The 19,069-nt window shown below is 47.0% G+C and overlaps 1 protein-coding gene across 2 annotated transcripts; it reads right to left on the bottom strand.

The window, feature by feature from the left end:
- Positions 1 to 6,336: 6,336 nt before the first annotated feature.
- On the bottom strand, positions 6,337 to 18,245 carry LOC140372398 (zinc finger FYVE domain-containing protein 21-like). Of its 2 annotated transcripts, XM_072459491.1 has the most exons (8): positions 18,071 to 18,245; positions 14,002 to 14,052; positions 13,123 to 13,291; positions 10,440 to 10,515; positions 10,208 to 10,299; positions 9,542 to 9,595; positions 6,544 to 6,674; positions 6,337 to 6,435 (listed from the first exon to the last, which is right to left on the bottom strand). In XM_072459491.1, the coding sequence occupies exons 1-8, from the start codon at positions 18,203 to 18,205 to the stop codon at positions 6,400 to 6,402; spliced, it is 744 nt and encodes a 247-aa protein (XP_072315592.1). In that variant the 5' UTR covers positions 18,206 to 18,245; the 3' UTR covers positions 6,337 to 6,399. The 2 variants fall into 2 exon arrangements, with proteins under 2 accessions (XP_072315592.1, XP_072315593.1); XM_072459492.1 differs by lacking the exon at positions 9,542 to 9,595 and having other exon boundaries at positions 6,339 to 6,435.
- Positions 18,246 to 19,069: the final 824 nt, after the last annotated feature.

Raw genomic sequence — 19,069 nt, 5'->3', positions numbered from 1 at the left:
CACGACAAAGCCGACCTCAAACTGACCTTTAGCACATGTTTTAGAACATGGTGTTTTAAAGCACTTTTATGAGATGGAGAATACGTTCCATCTCTTGCACGTTCCGGGCAGAAAAACTTTCAACATTATTATTTTATAAAGGGCCAAAAACACAAACTCAAAATTAATGAAAGTTCCCGTCAGTGACCAGGGACCCACATCATAACCAGGGGACCCTAGTCATGACCAGGGACCCTCATCATAACCAGGGACCCTCATCATGACCAGGGACCCTCATCATGACCAGGGACCCACATCATAACCAGGGGACCCTAGTCATGACCAGGGACCCTCATCATAACCAGGGACCCACATCATGACCATGACCAGGGACCCACATCATAACCAGGGACCCTCATCATAACCAGGGACCCTCATCATGACCAGGGACCCACATCATGACCATGACCAGGGACCCACATCATGACCAGGGACCCACATCATAACCAGGGACCCTCATCATGACCAGGGACCCACATCATGACCATGACCAGGGACCCTCATCATAACCAGGGACCCACATCATGACCATGACCAGGGACCCACATCATAACCAGGGACCCTCATCATAACCAGGGACCCTCATCATGACCAGGGACCCACATCATGACCATGACCAGGGACCCACATCATGACCAGGGACCCACATCATAACCAGGGACCCTCATCATGACCAGGGACCCACATCATGACCATGACCAGGGACCCTCATCATAACCAGGGACCCTCATCATGACCAGGGACCCTCATCATGACCATGACCAGGGACCCACATCATGACCAGGGACCCTCATCATGACCAGGGACCCACATCATGACCAGGGACCCTCATCATGACCAGGGACCCACATCATGACCAGGGACCCTCATCATGACCAGGGACCCACATCATGACCAGGGACCCTCATCATGACCAGGGACCCTCATCATGACCAGGGACCAGGGATTTCCAAAATTTTAAATTTGCTGCCGTTTGCGCAGATAAACTCGGAATAGCATCAAATTTGAATCAGTTGTTAAACTCTTTGCCCTAAACCTACTTTAAGTGAAGCAAATTACTTTGTCACGACAGCGCCCCCTACAGAGGGAAATAAAATTTTACATGGAGGGTAAAATATTTCCTTTTTTGAAAGTTACAAAATTTGGCACAAAATTCCATTTTGGCATCACGATCAGAAAAGTCAATGAGACCTATGTCATATTTGTTACGCCGTAGCCGTAGCGATGACAGGAACCTCCCATGTTATTCCAATGGGGAAATTCCGAAATCTCTGAAATGTGAACATGACACTTTTACCACCTCCTCCACCTCCTCCAACTCCTCCACCTCCTCCACCTCCTCCAACTCCTCCAACTCCTCCACCTCCTCCAACTCCTCCACCTCCTCCAACTCCTCCACCTCCTCCACCTCCTCCAACTCCTCCACCTCCTCCAACTCCTCCAACTCCTCCACCTCCTCCAACTCCTCCACCTCCTCCAACTCCTCCACCTCCTCCACCTCCTCCAACTCCTCCACCTCCTCCACCTCCTCCAACTCCTCCACCTCCTCCACCTCCTCCAACTCCTCCACCTCCTCCAACTCCTCCACCTCCTCCAACTCCTCCAACTCCTCCCTCCACCTCCTCCACCTCCTCCAACTCCTCCACCTCCTCCACCTCCCCCAACTCCTCCCTCCACCTCCTCCAACTCCTCCACCTCCCCCAACTCCTCCCTCCACCTCCTCCACCTCCTCCAACTCCTCCACCTCCTCCAACTCCTCCAACTCCTCCCTCCACCTCCTCCAACTCCTCCACCTCCTCCACCTCCCCCAACGAGAGAGAGAAAGAGGGAGAGAGGGAATCTCCAGGACTTTGTGTAAAAGCATCGAGCTGGAAACAGGATCGACTTTAATAAACTTTGGTCTTGTTCAAACCTGTTCCTTTCACTTTAAGAACGACATGTTTTAAAAGTGAAGGATTTGGGAAAAGAAAAGGTTTTTGTGTCAGAAAAGCCGCGATAAAGACAAGAAAGAGTCGTGGAAAACTTTCTGCGTTTCGTCACGGAACGAGAACCTTCAGAGAAAACAGAGTTACATCACAAAAAGTGACATTTGTGGTAAAGTCTGTGTCGTATTTGTCCAATAAAAGCTAAAAATCATCCAAAATGTGTCGTTAAATGTTCAGTAAATGTGTTAAATGTTCAGTAAATGTGTTAAATGTTCAGAGTTGAATTCTGCTGTAAAAATAGCTCCTTTTTCTCCATCAAAGTGCTGATTATTCACAGGGAAATGCTGTTGGGGAAACTGTGCCACCTGGAGGCCAAACACTGTCACTGCAACTGTTCTGGGCCTCAACGTGAAACTCCTGCTCCAGAACCAGGTTCTAACAGACGTGATACTGCAGTAAAGTGTTTATTTGTGCACTTTAGTTTAGGGGAAAGTACTTTGGTATTTCAGTTTTGTGCTATTTGTGTCACATTTAGATCATAAAGTTTTACCACTTTAAGATTGTAACGTCTGTGTTTAGTTTGTTCTGATCAACTCCTTCCATGTCGTAAGCACAGATTTGACCCAGGGATTCTTCACTTCCTCCTCATGACTCAAGCGTCTGTCATCTGCAGTAAAACCTGTACAGGAACCTGAGGCACCACATGACTCTCAGTATAAGACCTGTACAGGAACCTGAGGCACCACATGACTCTCAGTATAAGACCTGTACAGGAACCCCCGGCAACACATGACTCTCAGTATAAGACCTGTACAGGAACCCCCGGCACCACATGACTCTCAGTATAAGACCTGTACAGGAACCTCCGGCACCACATGACTCTCAGTATAAGGCCTGTACAGGAACCCCCGGCACCACATGACTCTCAGTATAAGGCCTGTACAGGAACCCCCGGCACCACATGACTCTCAGTATAAGACCTGTACAGGAACCCCCGGCACCACATGACTCTCAGTATAAGACCTGTACAGGAACCCCCGGCACCACATGACTCTCAGTATAAGACCTGTACAGGAACCTCAGGCACCACATGACTCTCAGTATAAGACCTGTACAGGAACCTCAGGCACCACATGACTCTCAGTATAAGACCTGTACAGGAACCCCCGGCACCACATGACTCTCAGTATAAGACCTGTACAGGAACCTCAGGCACCACATGACTCTCAGTATAAGACCTGTACAGGAACCTCAGGCACCACATGACTCTCAGTATAAGACCTGTACAGGAACCCCCGGCACCACATGACTCTCAGTATAAGACCTGTACAGGAACCTCCGGCACCACATGACTCTCAGTATAAGACCTGTACAGGAACCCCCGGCATCACATGACTCTCAGTATAAGGCCTGTACAGGAACCCCCGGCACCACATGACTCTCAGTATAAGACCTGTACAGGAACCTCAGGCACCACATGACTCTCAGTATAAGACCTGTACAGGAACCTCAGGCACCACATGACTCTCAGTATAAGACCTGTACAGGAACCCCCGGCACCACATGACTCTCAGTATAAGACCTGTACAGGAACCCCCGGCACCACATGACTCTCAGTATAAGACCTGTACAGGAACCTCAGGCACCACATGACTCTCAGTATAAGACCTGTACAGGAACCTCAGGCACCACATGACTCTCAGTATAAGACCTGTACAGGAACTCTCAGGATAAAGATATATTATTTCAGACGGTGAGAGATGTAAATCAGGAGAGTCGGGACCAGATGGAGAAACGGTTCCTCTGAAGACACGAGTCACACTCTTGGTACAACCAGTTTAATGGAAGAACACATGATCAACACAGTTATGATAAAGTTATGATAAATGTGATAAATGTGATAAAATGCAGCTAAAGACAAATTACAAGAGTTTCAATAAAAACAGAAAACTTTTATTCAAACAAAAAACGTCACAGATTCAACTTTTTCAAACCTTTTGTTTTCATATTTTCAGAATCTGTCGTTTATTTGAATGAAGTTAAATAATTAGATCCATAATTATGATCAGAGAAATAAGTCTTTTAAATTACATACTATTTATGCCACAAAATGATGATTTTAACTGTAAACTGCTGTTATTTATTTAATTTTAATAATCAAACGAAATAATTGACAATGATTTTTTTCAGACAGAAAAAACAAAAATCTGTCGCGATTTGGTTTTTTTCCCTTTTCAAATTTGCTTTTCTGAAATGTTTATTCAGATTTTGAATTATTAAAAAAACTGGAGAATTTCTCAGTTTGGATTTTTTTTAACTTGGAAAAAAATTCTTAATTTAAAACTTTTTCCATATTTCAAAATTCAGAGTAAAAACTATTGAAAATGACAAAACTCTGACAGTTTCAAATATTTCCCACTTTTCTACATTTTAACTGAAGTTTAGTTTAAATAAACTCCAGTTAAAGGAATAAAAGAACCACATTTGACAAAATACATGAAACTCTTTTTACAAAAGTCAAATTTGACACAAAATACTCCATAAAAAACTGTGATAAATGTACGAAATATTAAAGCAACTTTAAGAAAGATCAAAGTCAAAGCAAAAGTTAAAATAGTTTGTAAAACCAGGACTAAACCAGGACTAAACCAGGAAAAAACGAGGTCTAAACCAGGTCTAAACCAGGACTAAAGCTTTGCTTTGTTGTCATGGAAACATCAGCTGAAACGTTACAAAGTTTGGATTCTGTAGATTTAGTTTTTGGCGACGAACATTAAATGTAAAAATACGGACACGAAATTCTGAAAAAATACCAGTTTTTATGTACAACAACTCGAGCTAAATACTTCAAAAATGTGAGTCTCAAAAGGAAAGAACAAGACGGTGAGAAGGTCATCTGTGATCAAACCGGCCTAAACCAGGCCTAAACCTGGTCTAAGCCAGGCCTAAACCAGGCCTAAACCAGGCCTAAACCTGGTCTAAACCAGGCCTAAACCAGGCCTAAACCTGGTCTAAACCAGGCCTAAACCAGGCCTAAACCTGGTCTAAACCAGGCCTAAACCTGGTCTAAACCAGGCCTAAACCAGGCCTAAACCTGGTCTAAACCAGGCCTAAACCAGGCCTAAACCTGGTCTAAACCAGGCCTAAACCTGGTCTAAACCAGGTCTAAACCAGGCCTAAACCTGGTCTGCCTAAACCAGGTCTAAACCAGGCCTAAACCTGGTCTAAACCAGGCCTAAACCAGGTCTAAACCAGGCCTAAACCAGGTCTAAACCAGGCCTAAACCTGGTCTAAACCAGGCCTAAACCTGGTCTAAACCAGGCCTAAACCAGGTCTAAACCAGGTCTAAACCAGGCCTAAACCAGGCCTAAACCAGGCCTAAACCAGGTCTAAACCAGGCCTAAACCTGGTCTAAACCAGGCCTAAACCAGGTCTAAACCAGGCCTAAACCTGGTCTAAACCAGGCCTAAACCAGGCCTAAACCTGGTCTAAACCAGGCCTAAACCAGGTCTAAACCAGGCCTAAACCAGGCCTAAACCAGGCCTAAACCTGGTCTAAACCAGGACTAAACCAGGCCTAAACCTGGTCTAAACCAGGCCTAAACCAGGTCTAAACCAGGCCTAAACCAGGTCTAAACCAGGCCTAAACCTGGTCTAAACCAGGCCTAAACCAGGTCTAAACCAGGCCTAAACCAGGTCTGCCTAAACCAGGTCTAAACCAGGCCTAAACCAGGTCTGCCTAAACCAGGTCTAAACCAGGCCTAAACCTGGTCTGCCTAAACCAGGTCTAAACCAGGCCTAAACCTGGTCTAAACCAGGCCTAAACCAGGTCTAAACCAGGCCTAAACCAGGTCTAAACCAGGCCTAAACCTGGTCTAAACCAGGCCTAAACCTGGTCTAAACCAGGCCTAAACCAGGTCTAAACCAGGTCTAAACCAGGCCTAAACCTGGTCTAAACCAGGCCTAAACCAGGTCTAAACCAGGCCTAAACCTGGTCTAAACCAGGCCTAAACCAGGTCTAAACCAGGCCTAAACCTGGTCTAAACCAGGCCTAAACCAGGCCTAAACCAGGTCTAAACCAGGCCTAAACCTGGTCTAAACCAGGCCTAAACCAGGTCTAAACCAGGCCTAAACCAGGCCTAAACCAGGCCTAAACCTGGACTAAACCAGGTCTAAACCAGGCCTAAACCTGGTCTAAACCAGGTCTAAACCAGGCCTAAACCTGGTCTAAACCAGGCCTAAACCAGGTCTAAACCAGGCCTAAACCAGGTCTAAACCAGGCCTAAACCTGGTCTAAACCAGGCCTAAACCAGGTCTAAACCAGGCCTAAACCAGGTCTAAACCAGGTCTAAACCAGGTCTAAACCAGGTCTAAACCAGGCCTAAACCAGGTCTAAACCAGGACTAAGTCCTCCAGAAGAACACTTGAGGCTGAAGTCACTGATCTCGAGACTCGTACAGAAGCTTCGCCGCCTGAAAAACACAGGAAACGTTCACTTTATTTCACGTTCAAACTCTTTTAAATACATGTTCTTGTCAGAGCCGCTCGGCATCCGCAGCGCCGGGTCAGGAGAGCGTTACCTTGTGCATCGCGGCGAGCCAATGTGCCGCCCCCTTGTGGTCAGGAGTGGTGTCCAGTCTGAGCGTCTGAGCGTCCTGAGAGCCCATGGGTTTGTACTGGATCAGGAGCCCACTGGCCCTGGAGCCCCCGCCTGCAGCAGAGGAGCAGCACTGAGCGACTACTGAGTAGCACTGAGCAGCACTGAGCAGCACTGAGCAGCCACTGAGCAGCCACTGAGCGCGTCTCTGATAAAACGTGTTAAGAGCGGTGACAGCCGCGTTCACACGTGTCGCTTCACCTGCATTTGACCCGAGCGGCGACGTGTGTGAACGAGACCACGCCCTCTGCAGTTCCTCTGTAAAGCAGCAGGAGCGACTGGAGCGAGCGGTTTGAGCTCATGTTGTTGTTGTTGTTGTTGTTGTTGTTGTTTTATGGCGGTTGGCATCCGAGTGTTGCATTACCGCCAGACTTTATTCCTCAGACGTTTCGTAGTCCTCAGACTCTGTCGTTCTTCCTTGGTGTTTTATGGCGGTTGGTATCCAAGTGTTAGATTACCACCACCTTTTGTAGTTCTATGTCTTACACTTTATTCTTTAGACTTTATACTTATAGGAAGTCTGATAAACACTTTTACGGACTACGACAGAGTCTGAGGAATAAAGTCTGGCGGTAATGCAACACTTGGATGCCAACCGCCATAAAACAACAACAACAACAACAACTTCAGACTTTATTCTTTAGACTTCTAACGATCTTCTTCTTCTATGGTGTTTTACCGCAAGACTTTATTCTTTAGACTTTATCCTTTAGACTTTATCCTTTAGACCTATGGTTGTTTTATCGCTCATTTCTGTTCTGTCACTTTATAAATGAGAAAGTCCCTCTTTGTTTCTTTAGTGACACGCTTGGTTTCCATGGTTACACTGCACTTAAGCTCCATCTTATCACGTTACATGACGCAGCACATGTTATAATGATGAGACAAAAGAGCTGAGAGTTCATGTGTGAATGTGGCTCATGACAGAGTTCATGTGTGAATGTGGCTCATGACTGAGAGTTCAGGTGTGAATGTGGCTCATGACTGAGAGTTCATGTGTGAATGTGGCTCATGACTGAGAGTTCATGTGTGAATGTGGCTCATGACTGAGAGTTCAGGTGTGAATGTGGCTCATGACTGAGAGTTCATGTGTGAATGTGGCTCATGACTGAGAGTTCATGTGTGAATGTGGCTCATGACTGAGAGTTCAGGTGTGAATGTGGCTCATGACTGAGAGTTCATGTGTGAATGTGGCTCATGACTGAGAGTTCAGGTGTGAATGTGGCTCATGACTGAGAGTTCAGGTGTGAATGTGGCTCATGACTGAGAGTTCATGTGTGAATGTGGCTCATGACTGAGAGTTCATGTGTGAATGTGGCTCATGACAGAGTTCATGTGTGAATGTGGCTCATGACTGAGAGTTCATGTGTGAATGTGGCTCATGACTGAGAGTTCAGGTGTGAATGTGGCTCATGACTGAGAGTTCATGTGTGAATGTGGCTCATGACTGAGAGTTCAGGTGTGAATGTGGCTCATGACTGAGAGTTCAGGTGTGAATGTGGCTCATGACAGAGAGTTCAGGTGTGAATGTGGCTCATGACTGAGAGTTCATGTGTGAATGTGGCTCATTACAGAGTTCAGGTGTGAATGTGGCTCATGGCTGAGAGTTCAGGTGTGAATGTGGCTCATGACTGAGAGTTCATGTGTGAATGTGGCTCATGACTGAGAGTTCATGTGTGAATGTGGCTCATGACTGAGAGTTCATGTGTGAATGTGGCTCATGACTGAGAGTTCATGTGTGAATGTGGCTCATGACTGAGAGTTCATGTGTGAATGTGGCTCATGACTGAGAGTTCATGTGTGAATGTGGCTCATGACTGAGAGTTCAGGTGTGAATGTGGCTCATGACTGAGAGTTCATGTGTGAATGTGGCTCATGACAGAGTTCATGTGTGAATGTGGCTCATGACTGAGAGTTCAGGTGTGAATGTGGCTCATGACTGAGAGTTCATGTGTGAATGTGGCTCATGACTGAGAGTTCATGTGTGAATGTGGCTCATGACTGAGAGTTCATGTGTGAATGTGGCTCATGACTGAGAGTTCAGGTGTGAATGTGGCTCATGACTGAGAGTTCATGTGTGAATGTGGCTCATGGCTGAGAGTTCAGGTGTGAATGTGGCTCATGACTGAGAGTTCATGTGTGAATGTGGCTCATGACTGAGAGTTCATGTGTGAATGTGGCTCATGACTGAGAGTTCAGGTGTGAATGTGGCTCATGACAGAGTTCATGTGTGAATGTGGCTCATGACAGAGTTCATGTGTGAATGTGGCTCATGACTGAGAGTTCATGTGTGAATGTGGCTCATGACTGAGAGTTCATGTGTGAATGTGGCTCATGACTGAGAGTTCATGTGTGAATGTGGCTCATGGCTGAGAGTTCAGGTGTGAATGTGGCTCATGGCTGAGAGTTCATGTGTGAATGTGGCTCATGACTGAGAGTTCATGTGTGAATGTGGCTCATGACTGAGAGTTCATGTGTGAATGTGGCTCACATTCATGAGAGTTCATGTGTGAATGTGGCTCATGACAGAGTTCATGTGTGAATGTGGCTCATGACTGAGAGTTCAGGTGTGAATGTGGCTCATGACTGAGAGTTCATGTGTGAATGTGGCTCACATTCATGAGAGTTCATGTGTGAATGTGGCTCATGACAGAGTTCAGGTGTGAATGTGGCTCATGACTGAGAGTTCAGGTGTGAATGTGGCTCATGACTGAGAGTTCAGGTGTGAATGTGGCTCATGACTGAGAGTTCAGGTGTGAATGTGGCTCATGCCTGAGAGTTCAGGTGTGAATGTGGCTCATGACTGAGAGTTCAGGTGTGAATGTGGCTCATGCCTGAGAGTTCAGGTGTGAATGTGGCTCATGACTGAGAGTTCATGTGACAATTTGATGAAAATGCGCCACAAAAGACACAAATCGAACCTTCGTAGAGACACTGACTGTCCGTCAAACTGGTGTAAGTGTGAACGTCCTCCTCTGCAGCCAATCACAGGAGAGAGAAACGGGACAAAGAGTTCAGCGCAGAAAGAGTGCAATAAGAGTGAGACACGTGTTAGATCCTTTGAGGACAGGATCAGTTTGACCTCATCTGCGTGACTGTCACACTTTCCCACTCTTCATCCGTCCAAACAAGATGACCTTCTATTTCACATTTGTTTTTAATATCTTTAGTAGAAAATGTGTCTCTTATGATTTTATTTATATTATTTAGATATTGTTCCCCCCGAAAATTCTGATTAATAAGCCGTGATAAACCTCAGTCAGAGGGTCATAAAGGTCATTACTTATTTTGTTCAACATTTCAAAGCTTTTAATTTGATTTTCTTGTATTCTCACCATTTAATTGTGAAGAAAAATGGTGGTTCTGTAGCAAATTATAAATAAATATTCAATTTTTTTGACATTTTGTTTCGAAAAACAGCCCGAAATGACCTCTGCGCTCAGACTTTGCTGAACCGCCGTCGGTAAAAACGATGGGAAAGTGCACAGACGTTTCCACAGACGTCGTTCGTGACCGTCACAAGGTAAAACTGATCCTGTCCGAGCAAAACGGCTGCAGAAAACACGTCGCTGAGAGGTCATCTTTACCTTCGGGGCTGGAACCTTCCGTCAGAACCTGGATACTGGAGATACGAGTCAGTTCCACCTCAAAGTGACTCTCCCCGTCCAGGAACAAGTACCTGGGACACAGCCGAGAGGGCGGGGAACGGTCACGAGGGCGTGGCATTTATCAGGCGAGAGGGCGGGGAACGGTCACGAGGGCGTGGCGTTTATCAGGCGAGAGGACGGGGAACGGTCACGAGGGCGTGGCGTTTCTCACCTGTGGTTGTTGGCGAGGCGACACGACATAGTTTCACCTTTGTCCGTCGTTCCCAAAGTCACGGAGAACGTTCCTCCTGCGGAAGAACCGGACGTGAGCAGAGGTCTTCTCCCTGATCGTCCCGGGACGGAAAACGCTCCGTTTCCCCGTCTCCGGGTGATTGACAGGCGGCTGGACCAATCAGAGACGCGCGGTTTAAACAAAGATGGCGGCTAACGAGTAAACGACAGGAATGAGAAACTGAAGTGTGAATCTGAGGTCGAAGAGGTTTAGAGGCACATGGTACAAATGAGCGGCTCTGATTGGTCCGTTTCCCGCGTAGAGAGCCAATAGGGAAAGAGTATTGGTATCGAAGTATTGATACTATTTTAATACTCACTCCGTACAGTGTGAGGATCTACTGTTATGCAACTACTGCAACGTTATTTTGTCATTGTTTTGTGTTTAACTTAATTTGAATTTTATTTATGCATTTATTATGTACTTATTATGTACTTATTATGTATTTATAATGTATTTATTAAGTATTTATAATGTATCTATTATGTTTGGTTCGTGACTTGTCATCGAAAAATTTGATTTTAACACCACTTTAGTCCTCATCATCTTCATCCTCACCCTTATCATCTTCCTCACCCATATCATCACCCTTATCTTCATTATCATCATCTTCATCATCATCATCACCCTTATCATCATCTTCCTCACCCTTATCATCACCCTTATCTTCATTATCATCATCTTCATCATCTTCATCATCATCATCACCCTTATCATCATCTTCCACCCTTATCATCACTCTTATCTTCATCCTCACCCTTATCTTCATCCTCACCCTTATCATCTTCCTCACCCTTATCATCACCCTTATCTTCATCCTCATCATCATCTTCACCATCATCATCATCCTCACCCTTATCATCATCTTCCTCACCCTTATCATCACCCTTATCTTCATCATCATCATCATCTTCATCATCACCCTTATAATCATCTTCCTCACCCTTATCATCACACTTATCTTCATCTTCACCCTTATCTTCACCCTTATCATCATCATCATCATCATCCTCACCTTTATCATTATCTTCATCCTCACCTTTATCATCATCTTCCTCACCCTTATCATCACCCTTATCTTCATCCTCACCCTTATCATCATCATCATCATCATCATCATCATCATCTTCATCCTCACCCTTATCACCATCCTCACCCTTATCATCATCTTCCTCACCCTTATCACCCTTATCTTCATCCTCACCCTTATCATCACCCTTATCTTCATCCTCACCCTTATCATCATCATCATCTTCCTCACCCTTATCATCACCCTTATCTTCATCATCATCTTCATCATCATCTTCATCATCATCACCCTTATCATCTTCCTCACCCTTATCATCACCCTTATCTTCATCTTCACCCTTATCATCATCTTCCTCACCCTTATCATCACCCTTATCTTCATCCTCACCCTTATCATCATCCTCACCCTTATCATCATCCTCACCCTTATCATTATCTTCATCCTCACCCTTATCATCGTCATCATCATCATCATCCTCACCCTTATCACCATCCTCACCCTTATCATCTTCCTCACCCTTATCACCCTTATCTTCATCCTCACCCTTATCATCTTCCTCACCCTTATCATCTTCCTCACCCTTATCATCACCCTTATCTTCATCTTCACCCTTATCATCATCATCATCATCATCATCCTCACCTTTATCATTATCATCATCTTCCTCACCCTTATCATCACCCTTATCTTCATCCTCACCCTTATCTTCATCTTCACCCTTATCATCATCATCATCATCATCCTCACCTTTATCATTATCTTCATCCTCACCCTTATCATCATCTTCCTCACCCTTATCATCACCCTTATCTTCATCCTCACCCTTATCATCATCCTCACCCTTATCATCATCCTCACCCTTATCATTATCTTCATCCTCACCCTTATCACCATCCTCACCCTTATCATCATCTTCCTCACCCTTATCACCCTTATCTTCATCCTCACCCTTATCATCTTCCTCACCCTTATCATCACCCTTATCTTCATCTTCACCCTTATCATCATCATCCTCACCTTTATCATTATCATCATCTTCCTCACCCTTATCATCACCCTTATCTTCATCCTCACCCTTATCATCCTCACCCTTATCATCATCCTCACCCTTATCATCATCCTCACCCTTATCATTATCTTCATCCTCACCCTTATCATCGTCGTCATCATCATCATCATCATCATCTTCATCCTCACCCTTATCACCATCCTCACCCTTATCATCATCTTCCTTACCCTTATCACCCTTATCTTCATCCTCACCCATATCATCTTCCTCACCCTTATCATCACCCTTATCTTCATCTTCACCCTTATCATTATCTTCATCCTCACCCTTATCATTATCTTCATCCTCACCCTTATCATCATCATCATCATCATCTTCATCCTCACCCTTATCATCATCATCATCATCATCTTCATCCTCACCTTTATCATCAGCTTCATCCTCACCTTTATCATTATCTTCATCATCATCTCCTCCTCCTCCTCATACTAAGCTCCTCCTCTCTCAGTTGATCTCGGTGTCGTGGTTGCGTCCGTCGTGGTTTTAAATAAAGTGAGTAAAAGGGGGCGTGGTCGGAGGCGTACCTGAGAGGAGGAGCTTGACCTGTTTGTCGTAGAAGTCGGCCTCTCGCTGTGAGACGAGGCTGCAGGCCGAGCACTGCCTGACTGGGTCCACGAAGCACATCCGCGGCAGAGGGAACTTCTTACTGCAACATTTATCACAGAAGCAGCGCCCGCAGCGACGGCAGTGGTGCTGCAGGGGGCGGCAGAGGGGGACACGGGTCAGACGTGTGGGGGCGGCAGAGGGGGACACGGGTCAGACGTGTGGGTGCGGCAGAGGGGGGCACGGGTCAGACGTGTGGGTGCGGCAGAGGGGGACACGGGTCAGACGTGTGGGGGCGGCAGAGGGGGGCACGGGTCAGACGTGTGGGGGGGCAGAGGGGGGCACGGGCAGACGTGTGGGGGCGGCAGAGGGGGGCACGGGTCAGACGTGTGGGGGGGCAGAGGGGGGCACGGGTCAGACGTGTGGGGGGGCAGAGGGGGGCACGGGTCAGACGTGTGGGGGCGGCAGAGGGGGGCACGGGTCAGACGTGTGGGGGCGGCAGAGGGGGGCACGGGTCAGACGTGTGGGGGGGGCAGAGGGGGGCAGGGGTCAGACGTGTGGGGGGGCAGAGGGGGGCACGGGTCAGACGTGTGGGGGGGCAGAGGGGGGCACGGGTCAGACGTGAGGGGGGGCAGAGGGGGGCACGGGTCAGACGTGTGGGGGGGCAGAGGGGGGCACGGGTCAGACGTGAGGGGGGGCAGAGGGGGGCACGGGTCAGACGTGTGGGGGGGCAGAGGGGGGCACGGGTCAGACGTGTGGGGGCGGCAGAGGGGGGCACGGGTCAGACGTGAGGGTTCGTTCATTCTGACATTTACGTGTTTTTACAAACTTTAAAAGTGAAATATGAAGAAGACAAAGACCTTCCTCCTGATGAAGTCGAACTTGGTGTCGCACTGCATACATCTGGAACACTGCGGAAACAGGAAGTGGAGAGGGACGAAGAGGAAGTCAAAACTCTTCATCAGCAACAAAAAAACCTGATGTTTCAAACTCTTTAAATCACTTTCACAATGACACGGGTTTTTTCTTCAGAAGATCGTTTGTTTCATCAGATTTTGACTTTAAAACACTGATAACAGTTTTTCAGTTTTTCTATGTTAAAAAAATGAAATAAACTGAGAAAATGCTCCTTTTTAGAGGTTCAAATCTTCAAATTCAACAGTTTAAATTAGTTTAAAAATTAGTGTCAGTTTTTAGAATCTACACGTTGGATTTTTAAACCAAGAAAGTGTTAAAAAATCCCAACGAAACCGCGACGAGACAAACCATTGTCCGTATTTTCCTAAATATTTTCCGAGGTTTTCAAAAAGCACGTCCTCTCGGTCAAAAACGCAGGAAAAGGGCGCGTTCTGGTTTGTACATTTCACAATAAAAGCTCGTCCGTGGGTTTGTGGTCAGGGAGCTCCGCCCGTTTGACCAGCGTCTGTTTGACTTTCACTGGATCCAAAACAAACACAAAGCTAACCCTACACGGAGGAGACACTGGGTTTTATTTGTTTTATTAGGTTTTTAGTGTGTGAAAATCTCCCTCACAAACTGTAACTACACTTTCAATAATAACTTTATGAAAACATCACCTAAAAACATCTCGTGACTTTATCTCTGGACAAGATGTAGAAAAACTGGCACGAGCTTTTGTTTTTCACCTCAAAACTGGACAAAAATGACCAGTTCAAAGTCTCACAACCAAAAAAGTCACAAAAGCAAATAAACTGCACATTTAGCCCAGTTCTGCCCACGTCACACCCGACGCTACACCCGACGCTACACCCGGCGATATACACCCGGCGATATACACCCGGCGATATACACCCGGCGATATACACCCGACGCTACACCCGACGCTACACCCGGCGATACACCCGGCGCTACACCCGGCGATACACCCGGCGATACACCCGGCGATACACCCGGCGATACACCCGACGCTACACCCGACGATACTCCCGACGATACACCCGACGATACACCCGACGATACACCCGACGATACACCCGGCGATACACCCGACGCTACACCCGACGATACGTCACGTTACACTCACATTACACCCGCGTTACACCCGGCGATACACCCGCGTTACACCCGGCAAAATTACACCCGACAAAGCGCTGACTCGTTTTGGGCCCGTCGTGTTAATTAAAGGTCTTTTTAACATGGCTTGTGACTTTGACCTTTGTAACTGTATTTTATTGTTTTTTACCGTATTTTCTGGACTATAAGTCGCACTTTTTTCATAGTTTTGGTCGGAGTGCGACTTATACTTATATTTATACTTACATACTTACACTTATACTCCGGAACGACTTGTGTTTTTTTCTTCTCTATAATGCATTTTTTGGCTGGTGCGACTTTAATTAAATGTTTAAACGTCTAAAATGTTTTTGTTGCTTCCGTGTAAAACACTTTGAGTGAAAAGTGACGTAAACTAATCTATAAAAACACATACAATGAATATGAACTATTGGCCTTCTTTCCATGGATTATTTAGTTTTCAAATGAAACACAAAACAGCATCAGAAGGAAATAAACTCTTGACACATGATTTTTTTTCCCGCTCTTTGTGAAAAACGTGAGATAAAAACACGACAAACTAAACTACAAACACGTGCAGTATCTTGAAGTGTCACGTTTTCCAGCTCTTTCTGAAGTAAAACTACGACACGACTTAAAACGCAGAGAAATGTGATGAATCTGAGCTGTTTTTGGTCCGATTCTGCAGCTCGAGAGTAAAAACGCCCAACGTCAAACTCAACGAGAAAGAGACACGAGAGCACACAGGAAACACAGGCGGGGAACTTCAAAATAAGATACAGTCACGTACTAATACTAATAACTCTAACAGATGGAACACTTATAAACTGCAGTGAATGAAAAAAAGATGCAATATTCAATTGTTTTCTATTGCAATAACTATATTTCTATTTTTCAAATTGAATTATTATTGTGGAAGTTGTTTGTTTTACGCTGTAATTGTTCAATAACTGCGAGATTATGATAAAACGATTACGGTGGCCCAGAGAGTACAAACTATTAAACTAATTCAGCAGAAGTCTGTAGCACGACTGTAGCACGTCTGTAGCACGTCTGTAGCACGTCTGTAGCAAGACAGTAGCACGACTGTAGCACGACAGTAGCACGACTGTAGCACGAATGTAGTACGTCTGTAGCACGTCTGTAGCACGTCTGTAGCACGACAGTAGCACGACTGTAGCACGTCTGTAGCACGACTGTAGCACGACTGTAGCACGTCTGTAGCACGACAGTAGCACGACTGTAGCACGTCTGTAGCACGACAGTAGCAGGACAGTAGCACGTCTGTAGCACGTCTGTAGCACGAATGTAGCACGAATGTAGCACGTCTGTAGCACGACTGTAGCACGAATGTAGCACGTCTGTAGCACGTCTGTAGCACGACTGTAGCACGACTGTAGCACGTCTGTAGCACGACTGTAGCACGTCTGTAGCACGACAGTAGCACGACAGTAGCACGACAGTAGCACGTCTGTAGCACGTCTGTAGCACGTCTGTAGCACGACTGTAGCACGTCTGTAGCACGTCTGTAGCACGACAGTAGCACGTCTGTAGCACGTCTGTAGCACGTCTGTAGCACGTCTGTAGCACGTCTGTAGCACGACAGTAGCACGTCTGTAGCACGTCTGTAGCACGACTGTAGCACGTCTGTAGCACGTCTGTAGCACGTGTCTGTAGCACGACAGTAGCACGTCTGTCGCACATGTCTGTCGCACGACTGTAGCACGACTGTAGCACGTCTGTAGCATGACAGTAGCACGTCTGTCGCACGTGTCTGTAGCACGACTGTAGCACGACTGTAGCACGTCTGTAGCACGACAGTAGCACGTCTGTAGCACGACTGTAGCACGACTGTAGCACGTCTGTAGCACGTCTGTGGCACGTCTGTGGCACGATTGTAGCACGTCTTTAGCACGTCTATAGCACGTCTGTAGCACGAATGTAGCACGTCTGTAGCACATCTGTAGCACGACAATAGCACGTCTGTCGCACGTGTCTGTAGCACGACTGTAGCACGTCTGTTGCACGTCTGTCGCACGTGTCTGTAGCACGACTGTAGCACGTCTGTCGCACGACTGTAGCACGTCTGTCGCACGACTGTAGCACGTCTGTCGCACGACAGTAGCACGACTGTAGCACGACTGTAGCACGTGTCTGTAGCACGACTGTAGCACGTCTGTCGCACGACTGTAGCACGTCTGTCGCACGACTGTAGCACGTCTGTCGCACGACTGTAGCACGTCTGTCGCACGACTGTAGCACGACTGTAGCACGACTGTAGCACGACTGTAGCACGTCTGTCGCACGTGTCTGTAGCACGACTGTAGCACGTCTGTCGCACGACTGTAGCACGTCTGTCGCACGACAGTAGCACGTCTATAGCACGACTGTAGCACGACTGTAGCACGTCTGTCGCACGTGTCTGTAGCACGACTGTAGCACGTCTGTCGCACGACTGTAGCACGTCTGTCGCACGACAGTAGCACGTCTATAGCACGACTGTAGCACGTCTGTAGCACGACTGTAGCACGACTGTAGCACGTCTGTCGCACGACTGTAGCACGTCTGTAGCACGACTGTAGCACGTCTGTCGCAAGACTGTAGCACGTCTGTAGCACGACTGTAGCACGTCTGTCGCACGACTGTAGCACGTCTGTAGCACGACTGTATAATAATGTATTAGTTAAATATAACACAAATAATTGCCAAAATAATTAAATATTCATTAAATATACGAATAATTGTAACTAATCAAAAGGAACTTTATTCTGAAAGCGGAAATGTGTGGTCTCACGCGCTCCGCCGCTTGACTGCACACGGCTCTCATCATGGCCTCTGTCACACACTCAGACCTGAACCCGCTTCCACCCGCTTCCACCCGCGCCGCGGCCGCACCTCTTTGTCCAGGACCCAGCACGGCTCTTCCAGGCTGAACGGGCTGTGGAAGGCGCCGTGCTCCGGGACCATGCGCAGGCCGCTCGGGCTCCGGACCAGCTTCTTCCCGTCCGGGACCGACGACGACGAGGACATGTCTGCGGGAGCTGCGGCGGCCGCGAAGCTCCGACAAGCTAATGTGGCTAATGCTAACGGCTAGGCCCGGCCCCCGGAGCGGTGACGGGCGGCGGCGTGAGCCAATCGGAAGCGCGGGGGGAGGCGGGCCGGGCCAATGAAGGGCTCCGCGGGGCGGAGTCACGTGCGGCGGAGTGGAATGTTTTGGTTTGTTTTTTTTACAGAAGCCCCGCCCCCAGAAAGACACGCCAACTGTCAGAGCTCACGCACATGCCACGCCCCTGTCACGCACATGCCACGCCCCTGTCACGCACATGCCACGCCCCTGTCACGCACATGCCACGCCCCTGTCACGCACATGCCACGCACATTAACACAGTTTTAACTTTGTTTTAACTTACAGTGGCAATGATTAATGGACCAATCGTGACAATTATTCGTGAAAGTACTGCAGTTCATTACACGAGTAAAAGTACTGCAGTTCATCACACGAGTCAAAGTACTGCAGTTCATCACACGAGTCAAAGTACTGCAGTTCATCACACGAGTCAAAGTACTGCAGTTCATCACACGAGTCAAAGTACTGCAGTTCATCACACGAGTCAAAGTACTGCAGTTCATCACACGAGTCAAAGTACTGCAGGTCATCACACGAGTAAAAGTACTGCAGTTCATTACACGAGTCAAAGTACTGCAGTTCATCACACGAGTCAAAGTACTGCAGTTCATCACACGAGTCAAAGTACTGCAGTTCATCACACGAGTCAAAGTACTGCAGTTCATCACACGAGTCAAAGTACTGCAGTTCATCACACGAGTCAAAGTACTGCAGTTCATCACACGAGTCAAAGTACTGCAGTTCATTACACGAGTAAAAGTACTGCA

Source organism: Eucyclogobius newberryi, unplaced genomic scaffold, assembly GCF_026437365.1.
Source record: "Eucyclogobius newberryi isolate DKJ021-1_F unplaced genomic scaffold, fEucNew1.0.hap1 SCAF_225, whole genome shotgun sequence".
NCBI classification, from domain to species: domain Eukaryota; kingdom Metazoa; phylum Chordata; class Actinopteri; order Gobiiformes; family Gobiidae; genus Eucyclogobius; species Eucyclogobius newberryi.
This window is presented reverse-complemented; position numbering and strand designations above follow the sequence as displayed.

Coding starts and splice junctions, on each gene's coding strand:
- LOC140372398 (XM_072459491.1), bottom strand. CDS start 18,205: ATGTCCTCGTCGTCGTCGGTCCCGGACGGGAAGAAGCTGGTCCGGAGC. Junction 13,292..14,001: donor TCGACTTCATCAGGAGGAAG/GTCTTTGTCTTC, acceptor CGCCCCCTGCAG/CACCACTGCCGTCGCTGCGG. Junction 10,516..13,122: donor GGTCAAGCTCCTCCTCTCAG/GTACGCCTCCGA, acceptor GTTCTTCCGCAG/GAGGAACGTTCTCCGTGACT.